The following is a 27937-nucleotide window of genomic DNA, read 5'->3' on the forward strand; positions in this document are numbered from 1 at the left end:
TCCTTTAAAATATTTCTAGGCTGCTTTCCCCCAAAAACACCCAAAGCAGCTTACACAGAAGAAATGCAAATACTCTGAAGAACAGGCAAATCATGACCATTTCAGGCAAGGATAGCAAAAATGGAGATTAATGTGACTGTTCATTGCTTTTTTATGTTAATCTCAGCCCTTCAAGCAACGAATACTTTTGCTGCAGATCTATATGTAGAATTATATGAGGGAAAACCTCATAAATCTTTCCACTGCTTATATAGGGTCCCCGCCACCTTTATTCACAGACAGCAGTCTGCTAAGAACTTTCGAGTGCCGTAGTGGTTTGAGGCTATCCTTACAATGCTGCTCTGATTTAATAAGATTAATGACAGAAAATTAGTCAAGACAAGTGTTTGCTTGTTTGGTTTATCCTGTTGGAGTTCAAATGAGAAGAGGGAAGTGTTTCCCCATCGTATTACTTAATTAGTAATAGGCAAAAGGAAGATAGAAAGGGGGGAGAAAAGGTGTAATAGTTACGGGGGGAAATATTTGTAGCTGAAAGGTCTTCTTGTCAGCGCAAGGAACTGAATTAGAATCACTCTGAGGAGTCTCATTATTCCAGAGTTTTCCTTGGCAGTAGCCGTGTTAAAAGAAAAAAAAAATGAACTAGATTTCAAAGATGAAAGTCTCATAGACAAAATTGCTTACATTTCACTCGTCAAAATTTCCTTTCCCTCATTGTTTCAGACCAACACAATGAAACATTGTTATCTTTGACATAGTAGATACACCACTGATTTTGATGTGGATTAAATGCCAACACTAGGGGTAGTTTTGAAAAATAATGCAATGAAATTAAAGCTACACATAGTCTCAGAAGTTTCATTTTTTTTTATAATGATATTTATTAAGTTTTTGTTTAAACAATAAAAAACATACATAATAACATAGTATTTTCCAATATCCACATTTCATTCTCATCTTTGGACTTCCTCACATCTCTTGTTCCTGCATTCTAAACTCATAGATTTTGCTAGCAAATTATTAACCTATTTCAATTCATATGATGTAGTTTTCCAATATTAAATCTCAAATTTCCAAAATTTGTCTTTTCTTTCAATTGCATTTAGATTTGTATCCCTTAGGACTTCCGGGTTGACGCGATCGGATTAATGGCGGATTCCCTCCGAGCTCCGGGGGGAATCGGCTCCGCTGAGAACGGGTCTTGCTGCGCCGGCGACGCGGGCACCCTTAGAAACCACAGGTGCGGATACCTGTGGACCTGGTGACTCGGTGGGCACCTTAAGCGCCCTCCTCGACAGTCAAAGAGCCTTTTTAAAGGCTGCGGAGAAGGTACGAGGAGTGGCGTGGTGCTGAGAGTAGACCGCTACCTCAGTGGAGTGAAGCCGCAAGCCATTGCCGGAGAGCGTCAACTTTCTTCCCGACATTTGGACCGAAAGTAAACACCCCGTGAGTAAAGGAAATTCGATCTTTAAAAGAAATTTTATCCCTAATCTGGCGACCGGGGGGGACGTGCTAAAGGGAAGTCCGCACCCCCCCTCATACAGACAATTTAAAGCAAGGAGCGAAAGCCTAAGATCAGAGAGAAATAATCTCGTGTTTTTCGGAGATTGACAGAGATTTTATCAATTTACGTGAACAAGTCGGGTTTTTTTCTAAGCTGTGCTGGAGGAAAGAGGAGAGTTTCAGAAAATTTCTGTGTACCCCCCCCCCGAACCCGGGAGTACCCTGTAACAGCCTAGCGCGAAAGAACAGAGTTTTGACAGCTGTCAAGTGAGCTGTCAAACGGCAGGACTAAGAGAACTGTATTACTTTATATCTTTTGGATTTACAAAGTGTTATATTCAATTAGAAGTGGTTGGAAACAAAGTAAATAACGAGCTAAAAAGACTGTTGGTACAGAACTTTAACAATGGCAATCCCTCTAGAGGGGACTGGAGACATTACAATGGCTGCAGAAGGAAAACTACTAGCAGAAATAGAAAGAGCCTTCTTTCTCATGGGAACTTTACAAGAGCAAGCTATGATTATGGATAAACAGTTGATGACCTTGATCTCTAAGACAAGTAATCCTGCTGATGGAAGGAAGGAATTGACTCTGGAAGATTCTGCAGCTGAACCAGAAAAGATATCTTTGGAGTTGGAGGAAAAACAGGTCGAAGGGGAGAAAGTACAGTTGTTAAACTTCTTACAGGACTCTTTGCAGCCAAGGAACAGAGAAGCCCTTTGGACTACAAGTCATGGAGAGAGAGAAGCAAGGGAGGAAGCCGCTGGACACAATAAAAGATGGGAAATTAAAAAAATAAAGAAATATAACTGGGGCTTCCTCCTCTTTTCTGGAATTGATGACTTGGGACTTTGGGGACCTTTGGCAGAACCTTGGCACCAAGTCCTTCTAACTAGGATTGATCTGAGAAAGGATGAAGAGACCTCCCGAGACTTGAAGACCAATAAAATGGATTACCAACAGAACAGGCAGGGAGAGACTGAAATAGACTTAAAGGCCTCTGACGTGAGAAATCCGGGCTAGGGATCTTAGAAGAGGACAGTTATTTTGGAAGGGACAGATACCTGGGCAGGGAGGGAAGGGGAAAAGTAGAATTTAAAATTTTAGGATTTTTGGGTTTTGTTTTTTTTTATAATGTTGATTCATATTTTAATAAAAAAGGGGTAATTTTTGGTATAAGAATTTTGATTGATCTTAGAATAAGGATCTAATGTATATAAGCAAAAGATTATTGAATTGGGCCTAACAAAAAGAATCAAATTTAAACATAATAAGAATAGGATTGGGGAAGGAAATAAGAACTTGCTGAATTTAATATGGAAATTGGGATGTATGGGGGGGTGGGGGGAAGTCAGGGAAAGAGGGTTATGAAAGCAAAGATATGAAACCATTTATATGTCTGTGTGTGTGTTATAAAATGTGAAAATCCAATAAAAAATTTTTTTTAAAAAAAATAAAGAGCGTCGACTGGAGGGGAAAAAAAAAAAGATTTGTATTCCTTATAACTAATTTGTTGGAGCCGAACTATTACTAATCTTACATCTTTCTTTAACATTCATACAATTTACAATATTTTTGTAGATAGTCCTTGAATTTCTTCCAATCCTCCTCCACCAATTCTTCTCCCAGGTCTCGGATTCTGCCAGTCATCTCCACCAGTTCCATATAGTCCATCAGTTGCATCTGCCATTCTTCCAGTGTGGGCAAATCTTGAGTTTTCCAGCATTTGGCAATGAGTATCCTTGCTGCTGTTGTAGCATACATAAAAAAAGTTCGATCCTTCTTTTGCACACTCTGGCCGACAATGCCTAAAAGAAAGGCCTCTGGTTTCTTAGGGAAGGTATACTTAAATACCTTTTTCAGCTTATTGTATATCATTTCCCAGAAAGCCTTCACTCTAGGGCAAGTCCACCAGAGGTGAAAGAATGTTCCTTCAGCTTCTTTACACTTCCAACATTTATTGTCAGACAAATGGTATATCTTTGCAAGTTTGACTGGAGTCATGTACCACCTATATATCATTTTCATAATGTTTTCTTTCAAGGCATTACATGCCGTAAATCTCAAACCTGTGGTCCATAACTTTTCCCAGTCAGCAAACATTATGTTGTACCCTATGTCCTGTGCCCATTTTATCATAGCTGATTTGACCGTTTCATCCTGTGTATTCCATTTTAGCAGCAAGTTATACATTCTTGAGAGTATCTTAAAGCTGGGTTCTAACAGTTCTGTTTCTAACTTTGATTTTTCCACCTGGAATCCTAACTTTTTATCTGACTTAAAAGCTTCTTTGATCTGAGCGTAATGTAACCAATCTCGCACTTTCCCCTTTAGTTTCTCCAAACTCTGCAACCTCCAGTTGTCTCCATCTTTTTCTATTATTTCCCAATATTTCGGCCATTTGGCCTCCATATTGAGTCTTTTCGGGGCCTTAGCCTCCATTGGTGATAACCACCTTGGGGTCTTATTTTCCAATAAGTTTTTATATTTTGACCAGACATTGAACACTGCTTTTCTGACAACATGGTTCTTGAAAGCCTTATGTATTTTAACCTTGTCATACCACAGATATGCATGCCAACCAAAAGCATTATTAAATCCTTCCAAATCTAAAACATCAGTGTTTTCAAGAAGTAGCCAATCTTTCAACCAGCAGAAAGCTGCTGATTCATAATACAACTTTAAGTCTGGCAGGGCAAAGCCCCCTCTTTCTGTAGCATCAGTTAATATCTTAAACTTAATTCTGGGCTTTTTGCCCTGCCAGACAAATTTAGAAATATCTCTCTGCCACCTCCCAAAACACTCCATTTTATCCACTATCTGTAAAGTTTGAAACAGAAACAACATTTTTGGCAATACATTCATCTTGATAACAGCAATACGTCCTGACAAGGAAAGTTTCAATCTTGACCATACATCTAGATCCCTTTTAATTTCAGACCAACATTTTTCATAATTGTCTTTAAATAAATTCCTGTTCTTCGCTGTTATGTTTACCCCTAGGTATCTTACTTTTTTGACCACATTTAATTCTGTCTCTTTCTGAAACCTTTCTGACTCTAAAGGAGTCAATTTCCCCCCCAAAACCTTAGTTTTTTGCTTGTTAAGTTTAAATCCCGCCACTCGACCAAACTCATGAATCAGTTGCAATACCCTTTTAGTACTAGACTCTGGCTCCTGTAAGGTCAAAACTAGGTCATCTGCAAATGCTTTCAATTTATATTGTTTCGCTCCGACCTGAATACCTTCCACCAACCGGTCTCCCCTAATCATATTCAAGAGCACTTCCAGGACCGATATAAACAGCAAAGGGGATATAGGGCAGCCTTGTCGTGTTCCTTTCTCAATTCTAAACTCTTCTGTCACCACATTGTTAACTATCAATTTTGCTTTTTGCTCTGAATAGATTGCCTCTATCCCATTATGAAACCCCCGCCCCACTCCCATTCCTTCCAATTTTTTCTTCATGAACTTCCAAGAGATATTGTCAAAGGCCTTCTCCGCATCTATAAAAATTAACACAGCTTTTGTATTAATGTTTGTTTGCAAAAGTTCCAAAATGTCAATAATATTCCTTGTGTTAGCAAACAAGTGTCTACCTGGGAGAAAGCCTGCTTGGTCCTTATGAATTACTTCATTAAGGACTTTTTTGAATCTTCTTGCTAAAATGTCTGCAAATATTTTGTAATCCACGTTTAAAAGGGAGATGGGGCGGTAGTTCCTAAGTTGCGTCTTTTCAGATTCTAATTTGGGTATCAATGTGATGAAAGCTTCTTTCCACGACTCTGGTGCCTTCTTCCCCTCCATAATTTCATTGCAAACCTCCATTAATGGATGCATCAAATAGTCTTTCAATGTCTTATAATATTTGGAGGTAAGCCCATCTGGCCCTGGAGACTTGCCCAATTGCATGTTCTGAATGGCCTCCTCAATTTCTAATTGTGTTATTTTGTAATTCAGGATTGTTCTGTTCTTGAGAGACAACTTTGGTAAACCGTTCTTCTTTAAAAATTGTTCTATCTCTGGTTCATTTTGCGGCCCCTGTGTATATAGTTGTTTAAAGTATTTCTGGAAGCACTTTCTGATTTCCACCGGGTTCTGAATATTTCTTCCCTCAATTTCCAAGTTTGTTACTGTGTTCAACTTTTGCCTCTTTTTCAGCTGCCATGCTAGCAGCTTTCCACATTTATTTGCCGATTCAAAGGATCTTTGTTTCATTAACTTAATTTTCCATTCCACTTCTTGATTTATCAATTTTGAATATTGTGCTTGATGATGTTTAATTTCTCTTAAAATCTCCTTTGATTTCGGTCTCGATCTTAGCTTCTTCTCACCTTCTTTAATTTTCTCCAAAATCTTATCTTTCTTGTCATTCTGTACTTTTTTCTTAATTGTATTTTGTTGTATCAGAAACCCTCTCATCACCACCTTACTTGCATCCCAGACAGTTCTTTTTTCCACCGTAGTGTTCAGGTTTATCTCAAAATAGTCCTTCAAAACTTTTTGGGCCTTTTTGATAATATCCTGGTCTCTAAACAAATTGTCATTCATCCTCCATCTGAAGGAGCCGGTTGGAGTTAATCTCATATCCATCTTAACAGCGTTATGGTCGGAGCAGGTCTTTGGGCAGATTTCCACTTTTTTTATCTTGGGCGCCAGGCCTCTAGTTGTCCAGATTTGGTCGATTCTTGTCCATGTCAGTTGGGCTTCAGAAAAGAATGTTCCTTCTCTTCCTAGGGGGTTCTTTGTTCTCCAGATGTCAATCAAGTCCATGTTGTCAGCCATTTCAAAGAATGCTTTTGGTAGTCTGCCATCTTTTGCCACATTTTGACTGTGTGACTTGTCCATGTTGGTTGATACCACTCCATTCATATCTCCCATCATGATGATGTTATCATAGTTCAGATAGTCCAGCATAATCTCATGCAGCTTCTTATAAAATTCCGATTTTCCCTCATTTGGCGCATAAATTCCTAATAATAAAAACTTCTCACCTTGGGTCTGAATTTCAATTGCCAGAATTCGTCCATGTTCATCCTTGAATAAAAATTTTGGTAACAGGCTCTCTTTTGCATATATCACCACGCCTCTTTTCTTTACTCGATCCGAAGAGATAAATTCTTGGCCTAATCTTTTATTTATTAACACTTTTCTGTGTAGCCTAGTCACGTGTGTTTCTTGCAAACAGATAACGTCCAATTGTTCTTTTTTCAAAATATGAAATATCCTTCTCCTTTTCTCCGGGATGTTGGCGCCATTTATGTTCCAACTTAGAAGTTGCAGAGACATCCTGGTCAAATCTGTTATTGTTCTGGTGGTGGTGTCTTTTTATCCTGGTCTACAGACCCCGCCGGTGTAGGTGTAGGTGTAGGTGCAGACTGTGGTCCAGCCCCTGAGGGTCTTTCAATCCCTTTCTGAAGGTCCTCTCTGTAGGTATTCAGAAATTTATCTTTGTCCTCAGCCGTTTTAATTTTCACCTTCTTCCCCCTAAACGTAAAAGATAGTCCTTGTGGGAATTCCCACCTGAAGATGATTAAATTGCTCCTCAACAACTTCACTAGTTCAAGATAAGTGGACCTAAGGTCCAAAAGTTGTTTAGGAATGTCCTTGTACACCTCTGCTCTTTTGTCCAAAATTTCAAGTGACTTTCCGTAGTGTAGTCCTAGTATTTTGTCCCTTTCCTCCTTGGATCTTAAGGTGATCAAACAATCTCTGGGCCTGTCTTTCCTTGTAAATTTTCCAAGCCTAAAAGCAGTCACAATTCTAAAGTCCTTTTCCTCCTCCAAATTCCACCACTTGGAAAATTCTTTTGTTAAATACTCAGTTAGATTCCCTTGTTCATGTTCAAGTTCTGGTATGAACCTCAGTTTCAGGTTATTTTCCCGTGCCCGAAGTTCAATCATAGACAGATAGGTTTGTTGATCCCCGACCTGCTTATGCAGTGGTCTCACCTCCTGCTCCAGTGCTTCAGTTTTCTGAATGGCTTCCTCTGCCAGCTTCCGATTTTCTGCAGTGGATTCAGATAAGTTACTGATTGCTTGAGCGTTTGAAGTAACTTGTTCTGTTAACTTGGTGACACAATCTCTAGTCTGGTCAATCTTTAACGTTTGTTCATCCACCTTTTTATCTAGGCCTTCCAATTTTTCAAGTATCTTGTCTAATACTGAAGCAGTTCCACCTGCTGCCATATCTTCTCCCAGAAACTGCACACTTTCCTTTAGTTCCAAAACATCAGGGACAGATGATCTACGCGGCTGGGAAAGTAAAGTCAAAGTTGTTTGCTTTTTCCCTCCTCTAGCCGATCTTGTTTGTCTCCCAGTACCGCTCATTCCACTTCTATCTGCTAGTCAAGGTCAAACTGGATATGTTCTCATGAGAATCCACAAGCCCAGAAGATAAACAAACCAAATCGGAGGAAAGGAAACCAAAAGGAAAAGTCACATTTAACTGTAATCCAAAAATCCTCTAGGGGGAGCCCAGTTCTATTATAGGGGAGAAGTCTATTTATTTAATATTAGTTATTAAAATTTTCCCAAACTTCAGTATTTAACAGCAATGTCCAAACAGCCTTTAATTTCTTGAAACCTTCAGCAGTTGTGTTTAGCAGAGTTGGTCTCAGACTGTAACAGTGTCTCAATAAGTGCAAAATGTAACAATTCAAAGCAACAGTTCCAGTAAAGCTCAGCTAATGCTGGTTCCAGCAACAAAATATCCAAATCTCGCAAACTGACAGATCTCTTGTCTAGGCAGCCCGACTGCCTGGGATTCTTTATCAATTTGTAAGTCCAACAGTGCAGGTATCAACAATTCTTGTATTAAATAAGTCTTTTAAAAAGTTAAGTCCTAAAATAGCTTAAACAGATGTGAGAGTTGATTGCCTTTTGACGCCTCTTCAGAGGCTCCAAACATCAAAGTCTTTGCTTTAGATCTTAAGCAGTGGCAAGAGACGGACTTCCTGGTTGCATCTCTCGCTTTTAGCCAAATTTGCAGCAAATTTATACTCCAAACCTTATCTTTTCTGCTCTTACTCACGAGTTGTTGGTTTCACGCCGAATTTTCCCAAGAAAAGAGGACAGCGCTCACTGGCAGCAGCTTCGCGGCTTCACTCCGCAGAAAGAGCGATTGACTCACAGCACCGCACCAACCCTTCCACGTTCTGGGACCTCTTACGAGGTCCCTTCTGCGTTTCGGGGGGGGGCGCTCCAGGTGCCCGCCGAGTCCCACGGCCACGGGCTTACGCTACCCGTGGTTTTCCGGTGAGGGTCTCCGCTGCGCCGTAGCGGACGACCCGTTCCTGCGGAGCTCCCTCTTCCCGATTAGGAAAGGGCAGCCATTGCCGGACGCGCCGCCTCCGGAAGTTTCAAACCAGTGATGAAGAACAGATATGGGTAAGGGCATTTTGTGTGTGTACTTTCTCCATGTCCATTCCCCCTTCTCTTTCTCTCACACTCTCCTATTTATACACACATAACTCATTCATTGTCCCATGCAATACTCATATTATGTACATAACATTGACATTCATATGCACCAGGAATACCTTTGGATGTTATGGGACTACAACTCCCATCATCAGTGTCTACTGGCCATGATAACTGGGCTGATGGAGTTGGAGTTGAACAACATCTTTGGGCTCTATGTTCGGTATACAGCATATACAGAGCTTAATACCTGACCCATATCCCACTATTCTTGCCAACAGCATACAGTCTGTCTCTGTGTGTGCTCTGATAGTGAAGTGGTGAAAAAAAGGGGTCTCCTTTGGTACTGTGGTTGCTTTTGCTGGATCAAAGAGTCTTTTGTCAGAGGAGGGGCACCAGCAACCCAACCTGTCCTACAATCACCTTGGTTTTAGTTTTTTAACAGAAATATGCAAGCAAGTAAGCAAAATAATAATGCAATCAGAAGCAAGTGCTTCTGATCTCTCCAAAGTCTGCTGAGAACTCCTATACCCGGAGAAACTAGAGCATGAGTAGGCAAACTAAGGCCCGGGGGCCGGATCTGGCCCAATTGCCTTTTAAATCCAGCCTGCGGGTGGTCCGGGAATCAGCGTGTTTTTACATGAGTAGAATGTGTGCTTTTATTTAAAATGCATCTCTGGGTTATTTGTGGGGCATAGGAATTCATTCATTTCCCCCCAAAAAATATAGTCCGACCCCCCACAAGGGCTGAGGGACAGTGGACCAGCCCCCTGCTGAAAAAGTTTGCTGACCCCTGACCTAGAGAAACCTGCAGTAGTCCCAAGGCAGACTGAGGTACCTCATAACATGGATGTCTAGCCTGCCTCCCTCACCTGATAAACCCTCCCCATAGCATCCTGATAGGAAGCTCAGAGTCTTTGCAAGAGTACCAATCTGGATGTCATAAGGTTCTATCACCAGGATTATACTTGGGAGGAAAGGAAGAGGGAGAAGATCCAGTTGCAAACAATGACCCAGCACATGACTCAGAGGTGCTGGCAGGGATGCTTGGCAGTGAGAATATAAGTCTCTTTGTCTGCTCTGGACCTTTGCCAAGTTCACAACTCCCTCGTGAGCTCTGCAAGTGCTTGTTCAATTGCTCATCTCCAGAAGTCGCTGCCTTAGTTCCTGCTCCAAGCGCCCATTTGCTTTTGGAATGGAAATTTACTTTCCATTTGGATTCTGTGAAAAGCAAACCCCAAAACTGACAGCAGGTTCAGAGCAAATGAGGAAAATGGACTCTCTTTCTTGAGTCATCCATCCACCTACTGTTACAACAATGCAGTATGTAGCTGTTGCTGGACTACAGCTAGCTAGCAGGGCCAGTGGTCAAGGATGATGGGGACTGTAGTCCAAAAGCAGCTGGAGACCCAAGTTTGGGAAAACCCGCTCTAGATTTCAGTATCTGAGCACAAAATTGTAATACCAAATATGAGAATGGCACACTTGGTTGTTGTCCCACAACTGTGAAAACTTCCTTGCCTTAGTCAAAACCTGAGTCTTTCCTAGATGTACACAAGACTCCCTTTGTTAGGCTGGATTTTAACCTTTGGGATTAATCATATATGGGAGACCAGGGGCCAGATTCATCTAATGAATGCAAAACTTCTGTCTTTAAAGAGACCTGCCACGAGTGTTTTGATTTGTTCTTTGGCTTGGAATGGCAATTCTTAATGTGGACATTTGAATACTGTCACCTTCCCCTCCACCATCAAGTGAAAACCAAACAATTTTTTTAGTGCTTGATTGCACAATTTTAGGTACAGCTAGAACAGAGAGAATTCTGCCATTTTTTTGTTCTGGATATGAGTTGTCAACATATCTTCAAATTAGACTGAATGGAGGAAAAGGATAATACTGAAAGGCTTTAGGACATAATAAGAGAGAGCACGGTACATGAACAGAACTACTTCATCACAGAGGTACAAATAGCCAAATAAAAGGATGTGAGCAAGAAATAGTCAACCAAAATTATTGCTGTTTTGTGTTCCTACTTACACAATCGTTTTCCCAATGTGCTGGAACGCCTTCTCCACAAATTCGCGGACACTGTGGACCTCCCCAGTAGCTATTACAAAGTCCTCTGGCTCATCCATTTGCAGCATTAGCCACATAGCCTGAAGAAAGATAAGTACATCCTAATTTAGTTCATCTGTTACTGCTCTCCCATTTGGCGCATTACATTGTATTACCACTTAAAACAACCCAAAGCATTTTCAGTTAGCAGAACAGCGCTTCAAGGAAAAGCAGTACCACTGTGGCAAATTATTTTCATTACATTAGAGGAAGAAATTATATAATAAAGCCTAATTGGTTATAACTTCTCACTGCTCTATGGAAGATAATTTATTGATTTATGCATTTATAACCCCCCCCCAAATGACCACAAGAATCAAGGGAGTATACAGCTTATGACAATAAAATAAATGAAAGTATCCAGAAAACATCATTAAAAGCACCAATAAAACCTCCATAAATAATGATTTGTCAAAACAGAACATTTGTCAAAAGAGTACAATTGTTAGAAGACATCTTACAGAAGGGAGGAATGGTTCCCACCAAAGTTCTAGTGGCAGGGAGTTCCACAGGTAGGGCCTGCCACAGTAAAGGCTTGGTTCATAGTGAAGGCCAGCTGAACCTCAGGGGTATGTGGAACCACCAGAAGTGCCCCATCAGACGATCTCAATACACTTTATAAAAACCTTGCCCCATCTCACTGCATACATCTCCCATTACTGGAATGCCTTTTTAACCCCTCCTTATTTAATTCCTCTGAAAATGTCAGGGTTAAAATGAGCAGTCGTATAAAGCTGTTCTTATCTCTCTTTTTTTGAACACCCAAATGTTGTTCAAACGTATATACAAGCATTCGGGAATACGGGTTCCCAACAGTGTCATCCCTCCTTGTACTGGACTTGGCAAAAATGCCCAAGTCATGAGTCAAACAGGCAAGAATGTTCCTGGGACAAAGCCACCATTTGCCCATGGACAAATGGACTGAGAAAATGCCTCCTAAAGATCTTAGAAACTAAAATACATGGGTGTGAAGTTTCTCACTGCTGGACAGCAGAAATTCTTCACCCCAGCACACTTCTTTCATCCTGCCAAATGGCCTCACCTCCCAGCATATTTTTTAGTTGGTTGGCTACCATTCCTATTAACACCTTAGGATCAATTTAAACCAGCCACTGGACATCACAGGGATGAGGGGATTCTATTTGAAGGCACATTTTTTGCTCAGGTTGTAACTCAGTTATAACCTAGATATTAGGTTATAACTGAGTTTGCAGCCCATAACTCAGTTCAACCTGTATTTCAGATATTTTCCAGGAGGTGGTAGTCTGTAATCTTGACACGTTTTGAGAGCTTACAAGAACCTTCACTCAGTAAATTACATTGGCAAAAAGTCAATTTTTTTTAAAAAAAGTCATGTGACACCCTTGTTTTTGCAAAATCCAGATTCCACAACTGGAATAAATGAAGAAAATGAAGCACTTGGCATATGCCTTATTTGATTATTTGTTGTCTGTAGAAAACTACATTTTCTCTGGCCAAATACATGTATGAAACTTATGTGAAGTTAAAAAATGTATACATGTAAATTTAGCTGCTTAAGGTGTAGTTATTTGACCTGCATTATTAACATAGCTAGCTGAACAAAAAGAAAACAAAATCGTGAAGACGTTTTCGTAAAAGGCAAAATGCAAATAAACAGAGAAATTTTCTTCTTCTAAATAAACAAAGAGTTTTGGAATGAATTACGAACACATATCCTCTTTCACTGATTTTAATAGGTGGCAAAGTTGCATAACTGAGTCTGATGGCTGTGCAGAGCTTTCAGGGCCAAATAGCTATGGCAGATGAAAGGCAAGCAAGAGAAATCAGGAGCAACAAATGTCTTCAACATCCTGCACAGGGTCAGCAGCTGAGCCAAGAACAGAACTTGGGGTTTCTGACTCCCAGCCTAGTACTCAATCAGCAAGACCACACTGCTACCCTGAAATGATATCTGGAGAAAAACTTACCACTGTAAGTCAATCCAAAATGACTGAAATACTCTAATCCCTTAGTGAAAGAAACAGGGAGCTACCTGTAAGGCTCAACCCTTGTTTAATAAATAATCTGCATGCAAACACCATAATTCAAACTCTCCCCAAATGGTTTAAAGGGATTGCTATCTCGTAGGGTAATCCACAATGCTATTTGCATTGACCTCTTCACATCCCATTTAAAGAAAACAACTTTACTTGCTCCCCAGATGCCAGGGGATACTCTGCAAATCAGATTAATATAAGCTCTGGGACAGCTCAGTTTCTTTCAGTAAATAGCACCTGAAAAGTTCAGATTTCCCCCGCCCCTCTGTCAGCAATACATAGAGAATTAAAGCATTCTCACAGAAGTAGTGTGCTTGCATGATGTTTTTTTTTTTTTTACAGTTAAAACATGTAGCCAAAAGTTTCACTAGTATGCTACAGTTCTGTACCTGGAATAGTTGCAGCATGAAACAAATGAGGCTCAAGAAAACGTTGAGTAAACTTATGAAAGATACCTCGTTATTTCTATTCTGCTTTCTCAGTTGAGATACAGCAGCCTTTGGGGAGTAAAAAAAGAGTTTCTTAAAAAACAAAAAGAAAAAACCCCACCTCCAGGCATTCCAGTCTAACTACCTGATTAAATCCTTCACTGAAGGTGTGTGCTAACTCTTATGATGTCTTTTAAACTCAGGAAATCAAAATTCACGACTTACATACAGATCTTTTGCTTCTTAGAGGCACACAAGGGTGAATAAGGTCAAAATGAAAGACACTGTATCCATTGGACTATGCCAGCTTCTTGATCAGCCTACTGTGCACTGTGAGAATTAGTAGACTGATCAATTTCAGATGTAGTGATGTTTCTAAGACCAGACCTTCTAACACATTGCTGCAAAAATCCCGGCTGCTATGGAAATGCATGTATGTCGTTACTGCCAACAAAGCCATAAGACATTTTGTTTCATTTCTGAAATGCAAAGATGGAGATTCATTTCAGTGAATCAAAAGATCTTAGTGCAATTTTATAAATTTAGATCATGATCAGAAGCAGAACTTTTATCTAGTCGCTATTCAGTTGCTTTGTGCGGCTTGGTAGCACTGCTATAGAATGTTTTAAATTAAAAAGTTAATCTTTAGTATCTAAACATACAATCTAAACCAAACCTACTACAGATTGCATTGTCAATGTGTAACCATTCCTTTCCATTCCATTTCACCCATTTCTGTCATATGTGCTGACAGCAGATGAAAGGGTGGAGACCAGGATTCCAATTCTACGAAATTGCTTCAAAATTATGTCCCATTAATTCAAATCAATTTAGATTTCAAATGCAAAACCTATGGCACACAGTAGCTTTCTATTTTCTTCAATCCCTTCTGTGCAGAGTATTATTTTGCATGTGCACAGGGATTCAGCATTGCAAACACAGAGTATTTTCCTGCTTGTAAAAGAAAACAGAAAAGGTGTGCTCATGGGAACTCATCGGGCTGCAGATATTGTGTTTATGGTTCAGATGAATGGCAACCTTTTATATCATTCACATCTTTAATTCTACAAAATTCATTTAAAAAAAACTACAGTGGTACCTCAGGTTACAGGCGCCTCAGGTTACAAACTCCACTAACCCAGAAATAGTACCTCGGGTTAAGAACTTTGCTCTAGGATGAGAACAGAAATCGTGTGGAGGCAGCGGGAGGCCCCATTAGCTAAAGTGGTACCTCAGGTTAAGAACAATTTCAGGTTAAGAACAGACCTCCAGAACGAATTAAGTTCTTAAGCCGAGGTACCACTGTAAGTTGTTCACAATTCTGCAAAATGAAATTTCCAAGGGACATTAGTGTATGTCAATGGGTACAATATTGTAACATGACAAATACCTTATATTACTTGTATGGTGCTCACAACACTACATAATTCTGCTTCGTTTTTGCTGTTTCTTTAAAGCACCTTTTTCTGCTTCTTTAAAGTATATTTTAAGTAGAGTTATTTAATTAAAAATACATACAGGTTTCTGTTTGCTTTGCTGTACTCATTTTTTTTAAAATAAACATCCTACATTGTAAAAACATGTGAAATAATTATTAGAAGATTAGAAACTTTTTTTGAGAAATCATTTGTTTTTAGCAAACACTACTGTAGGATGTGGGTACGCTTGTACTTTTTTCTTCTGCAAAAAAACCAACAACTGTTTAACAAAAATAGTCTTGTTCTGGAGACTATGTCAAAGAGACTCAGTAAAGGGTAGGTGGATAAGATACACTAATTGCTCAATCTGTTTAATCATTCAATAAATATCTCATCAATAAATATTATGCAGTCAAACAGAAATCTGTACTGAATGCTTTCATAACAGTAAAAATCCCAGGAACTGGTTCTCTCCCACCACAAAGTATATAAAGTTCCTGATGTACCAATTTCTAGGGTTTTATTGTACTGGCTTCAGGATAAAAACAAGCGAAATAATAAAATACTGCAATTCTAGATTTATTTTGCCCTTACTAAATGGCTTACTGATTTTAACAGAGGGGAAAATCTTTGTTTAAAGTTCCACTGAGCATAATTAACGGTTATTGACTTGCAAATGAAGAACAGGTGACATTCTGAATTAGAAGATAAACGATCCTGTGTTCTTGTGTGATAATGGCTTAGTAATTGCTACAAAGCTGCAGCCTAGTGCATCCTATCATGATGCCAGATCATGTGCAGAAAACAAAGGCCTCTGTGCAATAGGTATTCAGCCGTTCACCTCTTTATACAGCTGTACAATGATTTGGTCCATTTATTCTCTGATGGGGCTACACAACTGAGGTAAAAGTTCAGCCGTTCTCACCTTCCTGTTCACATGCCGAACTCCCTGACCCGTGACACGGCTAGGCCTCAATCTGCGATAAAATCACTGCCTGACTTTGGCTATCTTTTAACCATCGCGAGGTCACATATTTGAACATTTTTTTTGCGGAGGTGAAGGAAGAGACAAAGTTTTCTTCAATTTCTCAGTGGAATGATTCATATAGGGTGGCAGACGTTTACTTAGATGTCAATTCTAACAAAAAGTACTTTTTCTTATCACCTCTCATTACCAGATGCCGGCAACGCTAATGCAAATTTGTGAAGATAAAACTCAATGAAGAAATCAACTGGGGTATAAATATCATCATCGTCGTCAACAACAACATCATCATCATTATTATTTCATAATTAAATTGTTTTGTTAATGGCTTGAATTTCTGGGTTAGTTCCAAGTCTGTAGTCTTCCCAGGAGTTCTCTTGTATGAAGGGCTGAGCAAAATCCTTAACCACATTTGTTTTTCTTACGTGAATCAATTTAGTTTTCCTCTAGGGGCTCCCAGCAATGCTAAAAGTGATACTGACTGCAACGCAAGAATACATACTAGCCAGTGCTATTTTTCTAGAAAAATAGGTGCTGGACCTCACCATGAATGCACACCTGAGAGGTGCCGGAACTGAGTTCTGGCAAGTTCCAGCTGAAAAAAGCCCTGATAGTAGAATGCCTGTGTACTTTCAGAATACTTTGACCTGCACTTAACGTTCTGTATAGCTACACAGGTTGTCAGCATTTTCTTTACAAATAATAAAATCCCTCCAGTGATGGTGGCATGGAATATTTCTGAGCTTACGACAAGATCCTAAGCATTGCTTTTTAAACAAATAACTAGCAGCGGGTTGAAGTGAGGGTGAGTATTCATTTTTTACCTAGGCTAGAGTAGAGACACGGGTGGCACTGTGGGTTAAACCACAGAGCCTAGGACTTGCCGATCAGAAGGTCGGCGGTTCGAATCCCTGCGACGGGGTGAGCTCCCGTTGCTCGGTCCCTGCTCCTGCCAACCTAGCAGTTCGAAAGCAAGTCAAAGTGCAAGTAGATAAATAGGTACCGCTCCGGTGGGAAGGTAAACGGTGTTTGCCTGCTCTGGTTTGCCAGAAGCGGCTTAGTCATGCTGGCCACATGACCCAGAAGCTGTACGCCGGCTCCCTTGGCCAATAAAGCGAGATGAGCGCCACAACCCCAGAGTCGGCCACGACTGGACCTACAGTGGTGCCTTGCAAGACGAAATTAATCCGTTCCGCGAGTCTCTTCGTCTTGCGGTTTTTTCGTCTTGTGAAGCAAGCCCATTGACAGCTTAGAGGATTAGCGCTATTAGCGGTTTAGCGGCTTTTAGTGGATCAGCTGATAAGCGGCTTAGCTGCTTAGAAAAAGGGGGGGAAAGGGTAAAAAAACCGCAGGAACTCGCAAGACATTTTCGTCTTGCGAAGCAAGCCCATAGGGAAATTCGTTTTGCGAAGCGCCTCCAAAACGGAAAACCCTTTCGTCTAGCGGGTATTCCATCTTGCGAGGCGTTCGTCTTGCGGGGAACCACTGTAATGGTCAGGGGTCCCTTTACCTTTACCTAGGCTAGAGTAACAGCACAGAAGAGGATGCTATGCCATGGATATTGTGCCGGCATGACAGGAAGTTTGGCAGTTCAAATGTTTTGATGTTGGGTGTCAAGTGAATATTCATGCAGGCCAACACCCTTCAGAAATAGCTTGCTCTCAATATTGTTCACACCTGGGTTACTGAAGGAAGTGAAAGAAAACCTTGCATAGGATTATTGTAGTCAAACCAAACAAATTCTGCGCATTTCTCTTATGTGTGCATGACATGCGTACACACACACACGTGGGCGAAACCAGGATTTATTTTGGGTGGGGCAGGATCAATGTTAGGGGGCAGAACCGAGCTATCTGCAATGCAACTGGTCAGTTAGTTAAGTATTTTTATGTGTTTACTTGATTTAGGGGGGCATATGCCCCCTGCCCCCCTTGGCTATGCCCATGCAGGGACGCGGGTGGCGCTGTGGGTAAAACCTCAGCGCCTAGGACTTGCCGATCGCATGGTCGGCGGTTTGAATCCCCGCGGCGGGGTGAGCTCCCGCCATTCGGTCGCAGCTCCTGCCCACCTAGCAGTTCGAAAGCACCCTTAAGTGCAAGTAGATAAATAGGTACCGCTTTATAGTGTGAAGGTAAACGGCGTTTCCGTGTGCTGCGCTGGTGTTGGCTCATCAGAACAGCTTCGTCACGCTGGCCACGTGACCCGGAAGTGTCTGCGGACAGCGCTGGCTCCCGGCCTCTAGAGTGAGATGAGCGCACAACCCTAGAGTCTTTGAAGACTGGCCCGTACGGGCAGGGGTACCTTTACCATTACCTTTACTTGATTTATGGGGGCATATGCTCCCTGCTCCCCTTGGCTATGCCCATGCACACACACATATCTGAAGCAACTATAGGTATGACTCACAAATCCAGCACCCCAACTGAAAACACTTATTAACTGTGCTGTCATCCATTAGCACAATGCTTGTTAATCAAGGCTTAGTTTAACTAAACACCCAAATGTTCGTGGTAGCAAGATCCCTGCATTGTTGTATGATGCCTTTGTGACGGTGCTATTTGTCTGAAAACCAAAAAAACCCAAATCAAAACCTGAAAGTGGTCAGAAATCTTTAACTTAAAATGGATGAATTTTCTACAAGCAGTACTTTTTGTTTTTAGGAGGTAATGAGATCTCAAATTGAATAACATGCAATGGCTACCTATAATGTAGTTAACTTCTGAAGCTGAACATTCTAGAAAATCTAAGCAGAGTGTTAAGAATATGTACATGCTTATTTTAATATTTCATAAGTCCAATTAGCAAGAGGAATTAAAATAAAAGCACAAAATGAATCAAGTTTCTATTGAAAATTACACTTGAAGAATACATTCAGAACCAGAAAAATGCACACACAAACCACGTTAAATATGTGCCGAGAATTTACAATACCCGATGGTGTGTTTTTGCACATTTCCTGAGCAGGGAATTTTTTTAAAAAGGGGGGGGGGGGCGGGAGCCAAGGTGTGCAAAGAGCTATCTATTCACATACCCTCTTGGTACATAACTGGCACAACAGAATCAATAAATTCTAAGGAAGGGAAAACACAAAAGGAAATGCCTACTAGTATGAATGGGAAAGACCCATGTTGCTCCTCCTATACAAATTCCAATATGTGCAGCTGTGGACTACGGCAGTCTACTGTATTTTTTGCTCTATAAGACTCACATTCTCCCTCCTAAAAAGTAAGGGGAAATGTGTGTGCATCTTATGGAGCGAATGCAGGCTGCACAGCTATCACAGAAGCCAGAACAGCAAGAACTCTTGCTGTTCTGGCTTCTGAGATTTAGAATATTTTTTTTCTTCTTTTCCTCCTCCAAAAACTAGGTGCGTCTTGTGGTCTGGAGCGAAAAAAAGGTAGTTTGAATCGAGAGCAAAGTGGATTAACAGCAGAATAACACTCACGTGTGGACACTAGCCCATGGTGTGGCATCAACAATCACAGCTGGAGAGAAGCCATTCACAACACTGATCATATTTAGGTATGTGTGATGGAGCAGGCAGAGGCAGGAGTGTGAACAAATGGAGTCTGGTTGGGTATTCATTTCTCTCCAATAGTACAGTGACAATGTGAGAGGTTTCAGTCTACTACAGGCAGCCCTGAGCCCATGGGCAGCTGTGTCCTTTCGCTTCCAAATACCGGACTGTTTGCAGATCTGGTAAGACTGATCCTTCAATGCAACAGCACAGTTTCTCTGAAACTCCCTGACTATTAACATTAGGCAAGCACTGTCAGTGTATTGTTTTCTGCACCTGCTAAAACCTTTTCATCTTAAGGCAAGCCTCCCAAGACATGTAATTTTACCATGCGACGCTAACACGAAACCTCTTTATGCACGCCAACTGTATTTTCTCAGGACAAATGGCAACCATAGTAGCAATACTTGCACTTGCAAACGGCGATTATTTATTTAGTTCATACTAATTACATCATTATTCACTAGCCAGGGACACTAGAAGGAAAAGCGGTGGTCTCTCTTGGCATACTGGGGTGCTTGGGATGTATAATAATAAATTAATATCTATTTTTCTTTTGCACTTGTATGGTCCAGCTGTTTTACAACACCTCAGGAGAAATAATGGGACAACAGAAGACAGTGCTTGGGAACATAATCACTGTGATCTAGATGAACTTTTAAATATAAACCCTGAGAACCTTTCTGTTTTAATTCATCCAATTTTTTCCGTCATTCATTGCAGGTGAATACACAATGCTCTTACTGTGTTGTCAAACATTAATGTAGTGTTGTCCTTTTCCTTGTACTGTATCAGCGAGTGTCAAAATGCTGTTCTTGCAAAGTATGAAGGTATTTGTATAAGGCTTTATTACTGATCTTTAGGTATTTGCCACGGGCAAAATGAAACAGAAAAGCTGCTCGTTGGGAAATCACGTCAACAATAGAAGTTTAAACAAGCCTTTAAATATATCACCCTTTGTCTTTTCCTTTTTTTAAAAAGTCCAGAGCCATCTTTATCTATTATTAATATCTGTTGCATATCCCCTCACAAAAACTCCCTCACTTCATTGACAGAGAGGAAAAGATAATCTAAAAACACCCCTAGGTTGCCTTAAGGGGTGATATGGGGAAGATCAATGGGAGCCTCTGGTTGTGGGTGCTTGGGGAGAAGTATCAAGCCTTCAATCTCTGAAGGGGATGGAGGAGACTTGCTACTCTCATTATTGGGTCTGGGCCTTGTTGCAGATGAATTTATAATACTTTAAGTGAGAGTGAATGGATTTGGAATTGGACCCCACCTCTCAAGAAAAAGCTATGGTCCTTGCGGCAACAGAACCATTATATTACATACCTCATCCGCCGATGGGTGAATGGATGGGAAATGAAACCTAATAATAATAATAATAGTAATAATAATAATTTATTATTTATACCCTGCCTATCTGGCTGGGTTTCCCCAGCCACTCTGGGTGGCTTCCAACAAAACACTAAAATACAATAACCTATTAAACATTAAAAGCTTCCCTAAACAGGGCTGCCTTCAGATGTCTTCTAAAAGTTTGGGAGTTATTTTTCTCTTTGACATCTGGTGGGAGGGCGTTCCACATGCGCCAAGTTGGTCAGGTGGAAAGGCCCCAGATTTCCTGGCTGGGGAAAAGCACAATTTCCTATCCTGTTATTATACGAATAAGCCTTATGTGCCATAAGGTAGGAGTGGTGGAGGAAATTCTTTTCAAGTGTTTTGGCACAAGATGCCACTATATGGTCATGGTAAGACCCGTTTCCCTAGTGTGTGGTCTACTGGCAAAAGCCCTGAATTGTTTAAATTAGGCTTCCTCAACCTCGGCCCTCCAGAAGTTTTTGGCCTACAACTCCCATGATCCCTAGCTAGCAGGACCAGTGGTCAGGGATGATAGGAATTGTAGTCCCAAAACATCTGGAGGGCCGAGGGGCCATGATACCAAAGGGACTGATCCTAGTTGATATTGAGGCCACTTGGAAAGGCCTGCTCCATGCTCCCCACACATGTATGGTTGGTGGTAGGAATGAATGAGATGATCTCCTCTGTTGTAGTGCTTTTCTGAGGGGAATCCATTCTTGGGTAAAATCTGCCTGGCAAGCTTCTGTTCTGCCTAATGTATTTTCCTATCTGTCTTTCCGTGTTTGTTGGTTTTTATTTATTTATACGCGATGTTTTAATTGAATTGACAAACAGAACAAGAAAACGTAATAGGAAATACATAATATGTCAAGTACATGCACTAACATCTCACTTGAAATAAAGATGCTCTCTCTTGTAATCCTTTACGAGGAACTCCGCAGCCAGAACCCTGCTGCTTGTAGATGAGATAAAGACTGGTTTGGATCTGTAGAAATACGGTACCTTCTTGCTGCATGAAGATTTAGGGAGCTCCCTTGGAGAGGGACTGAGGGGCCACAGAACGTGGCATATCTACCACTCCACAGTCAGAGAGGGAGGCCTGTCATCAGAGGATTCCCTAGCACACCTGTGGAAAGCTATGCCATTGCTGCTGACCCACCTTTAATGTTCCCTGGTGCGTTCCGAATTGGGAGGGGAATAATAATTAAAAATGCCAGTGAGGAGACGAAAAAAGGTAGGACGTCATACACCCCTTGCTCTAGCAGACACAAACTCAGCAGGTTTAGATTGCAGTGATGGTTCCTTCACTGCACAATCTCTCTCCCTCCCTCAACACAATCTCCCTAGGATAGTTCTGCTCAACAGGAAGGCCCCTGTGTCTTTGTCACAGGAAAGAGACCATACAAGTGAGAAGGGAGAAGACGGGGGGGGGGGAGGTGAAATAACACCAAGTATTATAAAATATAACCATAACAATAACTCAGATTAAAAAAATAATTAAAAAAGATAACGAATCAATGGATAATCTTCCTTTAAAAATCTTCCCTCCTGAATTAGCTATACAAAACTTCTTATACCTAGTAAAAATATGTAGCACGCTTCGAGGTTTTTGCCCTCTGGCTCATTAAAAAAACCCCCACAAATCTTTTAATCAGTTGCTTTTCATGGCTTCACGAATTAATTTGCTCTGTTCGGTTTAGAAATAAAGCACAAATGTTTTTGTTCCATGGGGGGGGGGGGATGGAGGAAGCAGCCACCCTATGCAGTCAACTTAATCACTGCAAGACGAAAGGGTGGCACCCAGAATGTGGTCAGGTTTGGGCAGACATAGGAATGAATGCTAGGAAAGCACTAGTCAAAGGCATGTTTTCATTACAAATAGCTCAAGTAGACTTTCAAGTCAAGTGTTGGTTTGTTGCTATAACAACTTAATCTCCTTAAATTATTCATCACACTGGGTGTATTGATCACCCTGTTGCAAGAACTGGCTGGAAGGCTTCTTGGCATCAGATGAAGATGCTTATGCATTTCCGTCTCTAATTTTTGAAGAAAATAGGATTAATCGTGTTCTTTCCACGAAGAGACCATCATCTCAGTTTGAACCAGGAGACATTACACTAGACAGCAAGGAAAAATAAACAAATAAAACACGACAGCAGATTTTCAGTATCATTTACCAGTATATGGGCACTCTAGGAACTTTAAATGAATATTAGGAGTAAATTCAAGACATTGGCCTGGTACACATAACAGCTAAGGCACACCATGACTTAGTGTGCATGCGCAACTAGGAGATCGCAACCACTTTGTTCCTCTGCTGTCCTGTGGTATGCATTCTAGCTGAGAATCTGTTATTGTGATTTCTGGAGAGATTTAACCCTCTGCACTTTCCATTTCAACTTTCTTTTCTTTACCAATCCCTTCGTTTTGGGATTAAAAGTGTCTTCTTTTTAAGCCAAGTGTGACTCTGTTGCACTTTTCTTTTTTTAGCAATTGTTCGCTCTGATATGTGTTGAACTTGATGGCAATATTATCACTGTGATGTGTTGTGTAGTCTCTGAAGATGGTAACATTCTGCATCTGATCAGGAGACAGTCCCATCAATTCTTTTTCTAGATGTTTCAGGGTTGAGAACTGGCAGAGAAATAGGGATTGGAGCTAAGCGTTCCAGGACACGATTCAGTCCTGAGTTCATTGAAAAGACAACTAGAGATTGAATTGTGTAGGGAAGGTGGGATATAACTGCTTCAAATATACAGTGCACAAGGATGTGGAGAGAAGCAGAAAATGCATTTTTCACTTTATGTCTCAAGTTGAAATTCAGGTCAACAGTAACCCAAAGTTGAGTGAAAAGGGCCTGCAGGGCTCAGATACATTGGCATTTATTTATAATTTGGGTTCGATGACGGTGAATATAAAAGATACATTTATTTTCTTGCCAGCAACATACACATTGCCGACGTTTAGATAACTTCTTGCAGAACAGCCACATATTTTATCCATCCAGGGAGCAATTCTATTCAAAGACGCAGGATTTATGGGTGAGAGACCATAAGCGAGCCCACACATACAATACAGAATTAAATCTATGAATTAAGGTCAGGGTTCCTGCTATTTAGATAATAAAGCATGCAAATAGCTACATAGGTGTCCCCCCCCCAGTCTATGTGTATAAATGCACAATGTTCATTCATTTCACTGGGGCTTCTATACAAACGCACAGGGTCTTATTAATGGATGTATATATTCCATTGTGAAATCTGTTAACTGGATCGATAAATCGATGGATGACAATATAAAAGAAAGTCTGCATAGACACACACACACACACACAGAGAGAGAGAGAGAGAGAGAGAGAGAGAGAGAGAGCTCCTATGTGGGACAGCACAGAGATTGCAAAGAACTTTAGAATAGAGATCATGAGCTCTACTTCCCCGGAGGTGTTTATGTGGAGCCAGGTTGGTTATCTGTCAGGGACAGGGTGGACATAGCCTGTATTTCAGATCCTACATGGAATAGAGGGCTGAACTAGATGAACCCTTCCAATCCAAACCTTTGAAGGCTCGCCACTAAAGAGGCCTGCTGGCATGCCTGATGTCAAGAAAACAGCAGCTACACAGACGTTATTATAGCAGTATAATAGGATTATTGCTCTAGCATGGCTATTATGCAAAGGGAGCCTGTGAAATATAGTGTATTGTGTTAGGGGGCACCTTTAATCTGGAATGTATGGTGTGCAAATGTTAAGGTCTGGACAAATGTACATCAGATAGACCCCAGTCTAAGTTTTCCTTTCTGTTTATAAATGCAGTGGATTCTAATGCTCTTTTTAATTTCATTTGTAACAGTGTCCTTATGTTTGAGGGTTTCAGAGGCTTGCCTTTGAGAACTTAGGAACTGGAACAACAGGGCAATGTTCGGTGCTTCAAGGATGAATCCAGTTCAACCCCTTTGAAGGAGGACAATATATATATAGTTCCAGTAACAAGAAGCCGAAAGCACCAGCCTGAAGATGACGAGTGAGACCTCGTCGAAACGTCGCCTAGACACCCCAACTTTTACACGGGAAGACACCCGAGGACACCAAAACCTGCATATATATATATATATATATATATATATATATATCACAATGCAATGTGATACCTCCCTTGAAAACTCAGATGTTGGAATTAAAAGCTGAAGGGTGCATTGAAGTCTCACTTCACACCCAAAAGTTCACACCCAAAAAGTCTAAGGATGTGGAAGGCTTTTCTAGTATGATCTTAGTCATAGAAATGACTGCCAGCTGTATCTGTAATTGGCCAGTTAACACAATATTGAGAACAGACCATTCACAATGACACAAGGAGTATGGTTTGTATAGCTGGAAAAAGCCTTCGGTGTGGCTCTTTTGTTCTCTGCCTTGGAGGAAAAGTGACAATTTAGGGCTTTGGGTGACAACCATGTCAATTTAGTGTTCACTTAAGGTTGATAGTTTCAGTACTATGTTGGATCACCCCTTTGATACCCATTCTGTAAAACAAGTAGTACGCTTCTTCAGGCTGGATGTTGTTTTGCTTAACAGCCAGAACAAGACTACTGGAAAACTCAAAATCTTCCTCACTGCTTTGTCACATTTTAGTTGACCCTAATAGATACGCCCCCTGTAGCTTTTGGATTTTCTTCAACCTTGTGTGCATAAATAAAATGCAGAAAAATGGATTAAGAGTTTAAATATATTTCAGAGTTAAGAATGTGTGCATATAGAACAAGCATATAATGTTTTGCTTTGCTTTTTTGATTACCTTTTATTGCCCGCTCCCATTCCACATTTATATGGACACAGTGCTAAGAATTGCTTCCCCATTTGATCACAAATTTTGTGAGTAAAACCTAAAAATAAGTTTTATAGACACACAGGAAAAACAGCATATATGACTGTAATCACTGAACAGCACTTATTGTTGCTAAACTTAATCATACACGGGAGATATTTTTTCTCCAATCACTAGGATTTAACATTATAACATAACTTTATGAAAAAGGACTGTGAGATGGGAGCATTCCTGTGCACTTTAAAAAAATTAGGATGCTTCACCAGTTAAAACAGCTTTATCCCAGAAGGAATAAGGGCATGTCCATAAGCCTTACTATATGAGTAATGCCACTGAAATGAATCCACAGTAATAAGAATTTGCAAGATTATGCTCTGAGAAACAAATCTTTAACACATTTGCCATACAAGTCCAAAGACACAAAGCTTGCATCAAATTATACGACTGCTAATGAACTGTTAAATCTCCTTATTCAGTATCTTTAGCTGAAAAACAATCCTTCTTCCCTACCCCTCCGGAACGCAGGGGAAAGGCTCTGGAGTGAAATAAGATCTATTATTTTCTCGCACTGCTCTTTCCATTTATCTAACATATCCCACACAAACAGCGTAAATCAGACCTCCCCTGAATTCCACACTTTCTCACTGCCACCTCTTCCCGGTCCCCATGCTGACCCCCTGAGTCAAGCCAGATGGAATTGGTGGAGAGATGTCAAGGAAGTGCTGAAAAGGTGACTTGGGTCTCTGGCAGATAGTCTGGAGCTAGTTTTTCTACAAAATCTCTGGGGGCTCTTGCTTTGCAATTTCTCAGGAATGTTTAATTCTCCTCATCCCTTCCCGGAGTCTCTCTGGAGGGGTCATGGAGGCCTGTGACATCCCTGGAGGGCACTGCCTAACTAAATTAGCATGAGATAACTTTGGACTGTCTTCCAAACAAGAAAATATAAGGGAGAGAATTTCATTAAAAGCAGAAGACTAGGTGATCCAACTTAATCCCAGCCCTGAGCAGCAGCAGCAGAAAAACTTCTCTGTTTATATATGAGTTTACTCTCTGTTATAGAGTTCACTGCCTATAATGGAAAGCTGTGTTAAGTGCACAACTTGACCTCAGTTGACCAAATCTTAGTTTCATAATGCAGACAAAAAGTGAGTTTGGCGGCTTTAAAAGAGTTTGATTAGTAGCTGCTCAGCCTGTTTGTGTGTCACTCTGTGGAGTGCAGAGATCCAATGGCAAAAGATAAACATTTCAGTGGTTCAGTCTTATATGAGCTTTTTAAACAGGAAACATGAGCAGTTTAATATGCGGGCCTATTGGAACTCATATATACAATTGCAGATTTCAGTGTTCATTAGTAAAGCAAATACAGTATACCTCCAAAACACACATACACAATTCAAACAGGCACTTTTATGTCCTATCAGTGGAAAATAAATCAGGCCTTGTAAGCTTGAAAATGCTGGAGTGATTTCCTTCCAACCTCTTTAGCATAGAACACTTTTAAGTAGAGCAAAACAGAGTACACAACTTTATTCAAGCAAACAAACAAAAAAATGTGGGTTTTCGCAGGCAAAGAAATCCTTAAAAAAACTGAAACTAAACAAAAAAATAAATGTCAGATTTCAAATGGGGGGGGGGGAGGGATGAATCAAAAGCAACTTTCACTGTGGACAAAGACTTCATGATGACAGAGAATGTGTATGTTACTGCAAATCTCAGTGCCTTAGGCTTATCATTATTTACTGAGGTAGAACTTGGTCTACCAATACAGATATTTGTAGCTGAAAACTGTACCTTTCATAGCTTTTTTTTCCTGGACCACTATGAGCCTATTTCTTCTGCTATTGTTGTGCCTGACTGTATCAGTCAATTTTTACCTATAGAAGAGGGAAGAAAGTTTCTCAAGATCATCCTTTTTGACCTGTTCTGTTCCTTAATGGCTCCTCAGGACAGTCACCATTTTGAAGGGGGAATTCAAGTACATTCCAGAACTTGAGGTTTGCACAGTTAAAGTGGATTGAAATGCTCTGTCACTCTAGCACAGTGGTTTTCAACCAGTGTGCCATGGCACCCTGGTGTCTTGAAGGATGGTCAGGGGTGCCGTTGGCAACACTAACCTCTGTCCCTCTTTCCTTCCCTCCCTCCTCTGCTGCCCTCTAGCATCTCTGCGTCCCAAAGGCTTGCACAGCTGTTTGTTGCAGCAGCCCTGACTACAAGCTCCCCAGGCGAATAGTGCCTCTTGGGCTGGTCAGGGGGTGCTGGTTGCCAGGAGCTGAAGCGGCCTCAGAGTAAGCAAGGAAGTTGGGAATGGACAGACAAGCCCCAGGCCCGTGGGGCAGTGTGAGGAGACACCTCTCT

At 40.8% G+C, this 27937-nt stretch overlaps 1 protein-coding gene across 1 annotated transcript in view; it reads right to left on the reverse strand.

Moving 5' to 3' along the window:
- Positions 1 to 27937, reverse strand: part of GMDS (GDP-mannose 4,6-dehydratase) — a 298993-nt gene that overhangs the window by 79571 nt on the left and 191485 nt on the right. The window contains exon 8 of the mRNA XM_081873145.1: positions 10960 to 11078. Coding sequence (XP_081729271.1) covers positions 10960 to 11078 — 119 coding nt within the window. The remainder of the gene's footprint in view (positions 1 to 10959; positions 11079 to 27937) is intronic.

This window comes from Podarcis erhardii (assembly GCF_964252035.2).
Source record: "Podarcis erhardii genome assembly, chromosome: 8".
In the NCBI taxonomy this organism is placed as follows: Eukaryota; Metazoa; Chordata; class Lepidosauria; order Squamata; family Lacertidae; genus Podarcis; species Podarcis erhardii.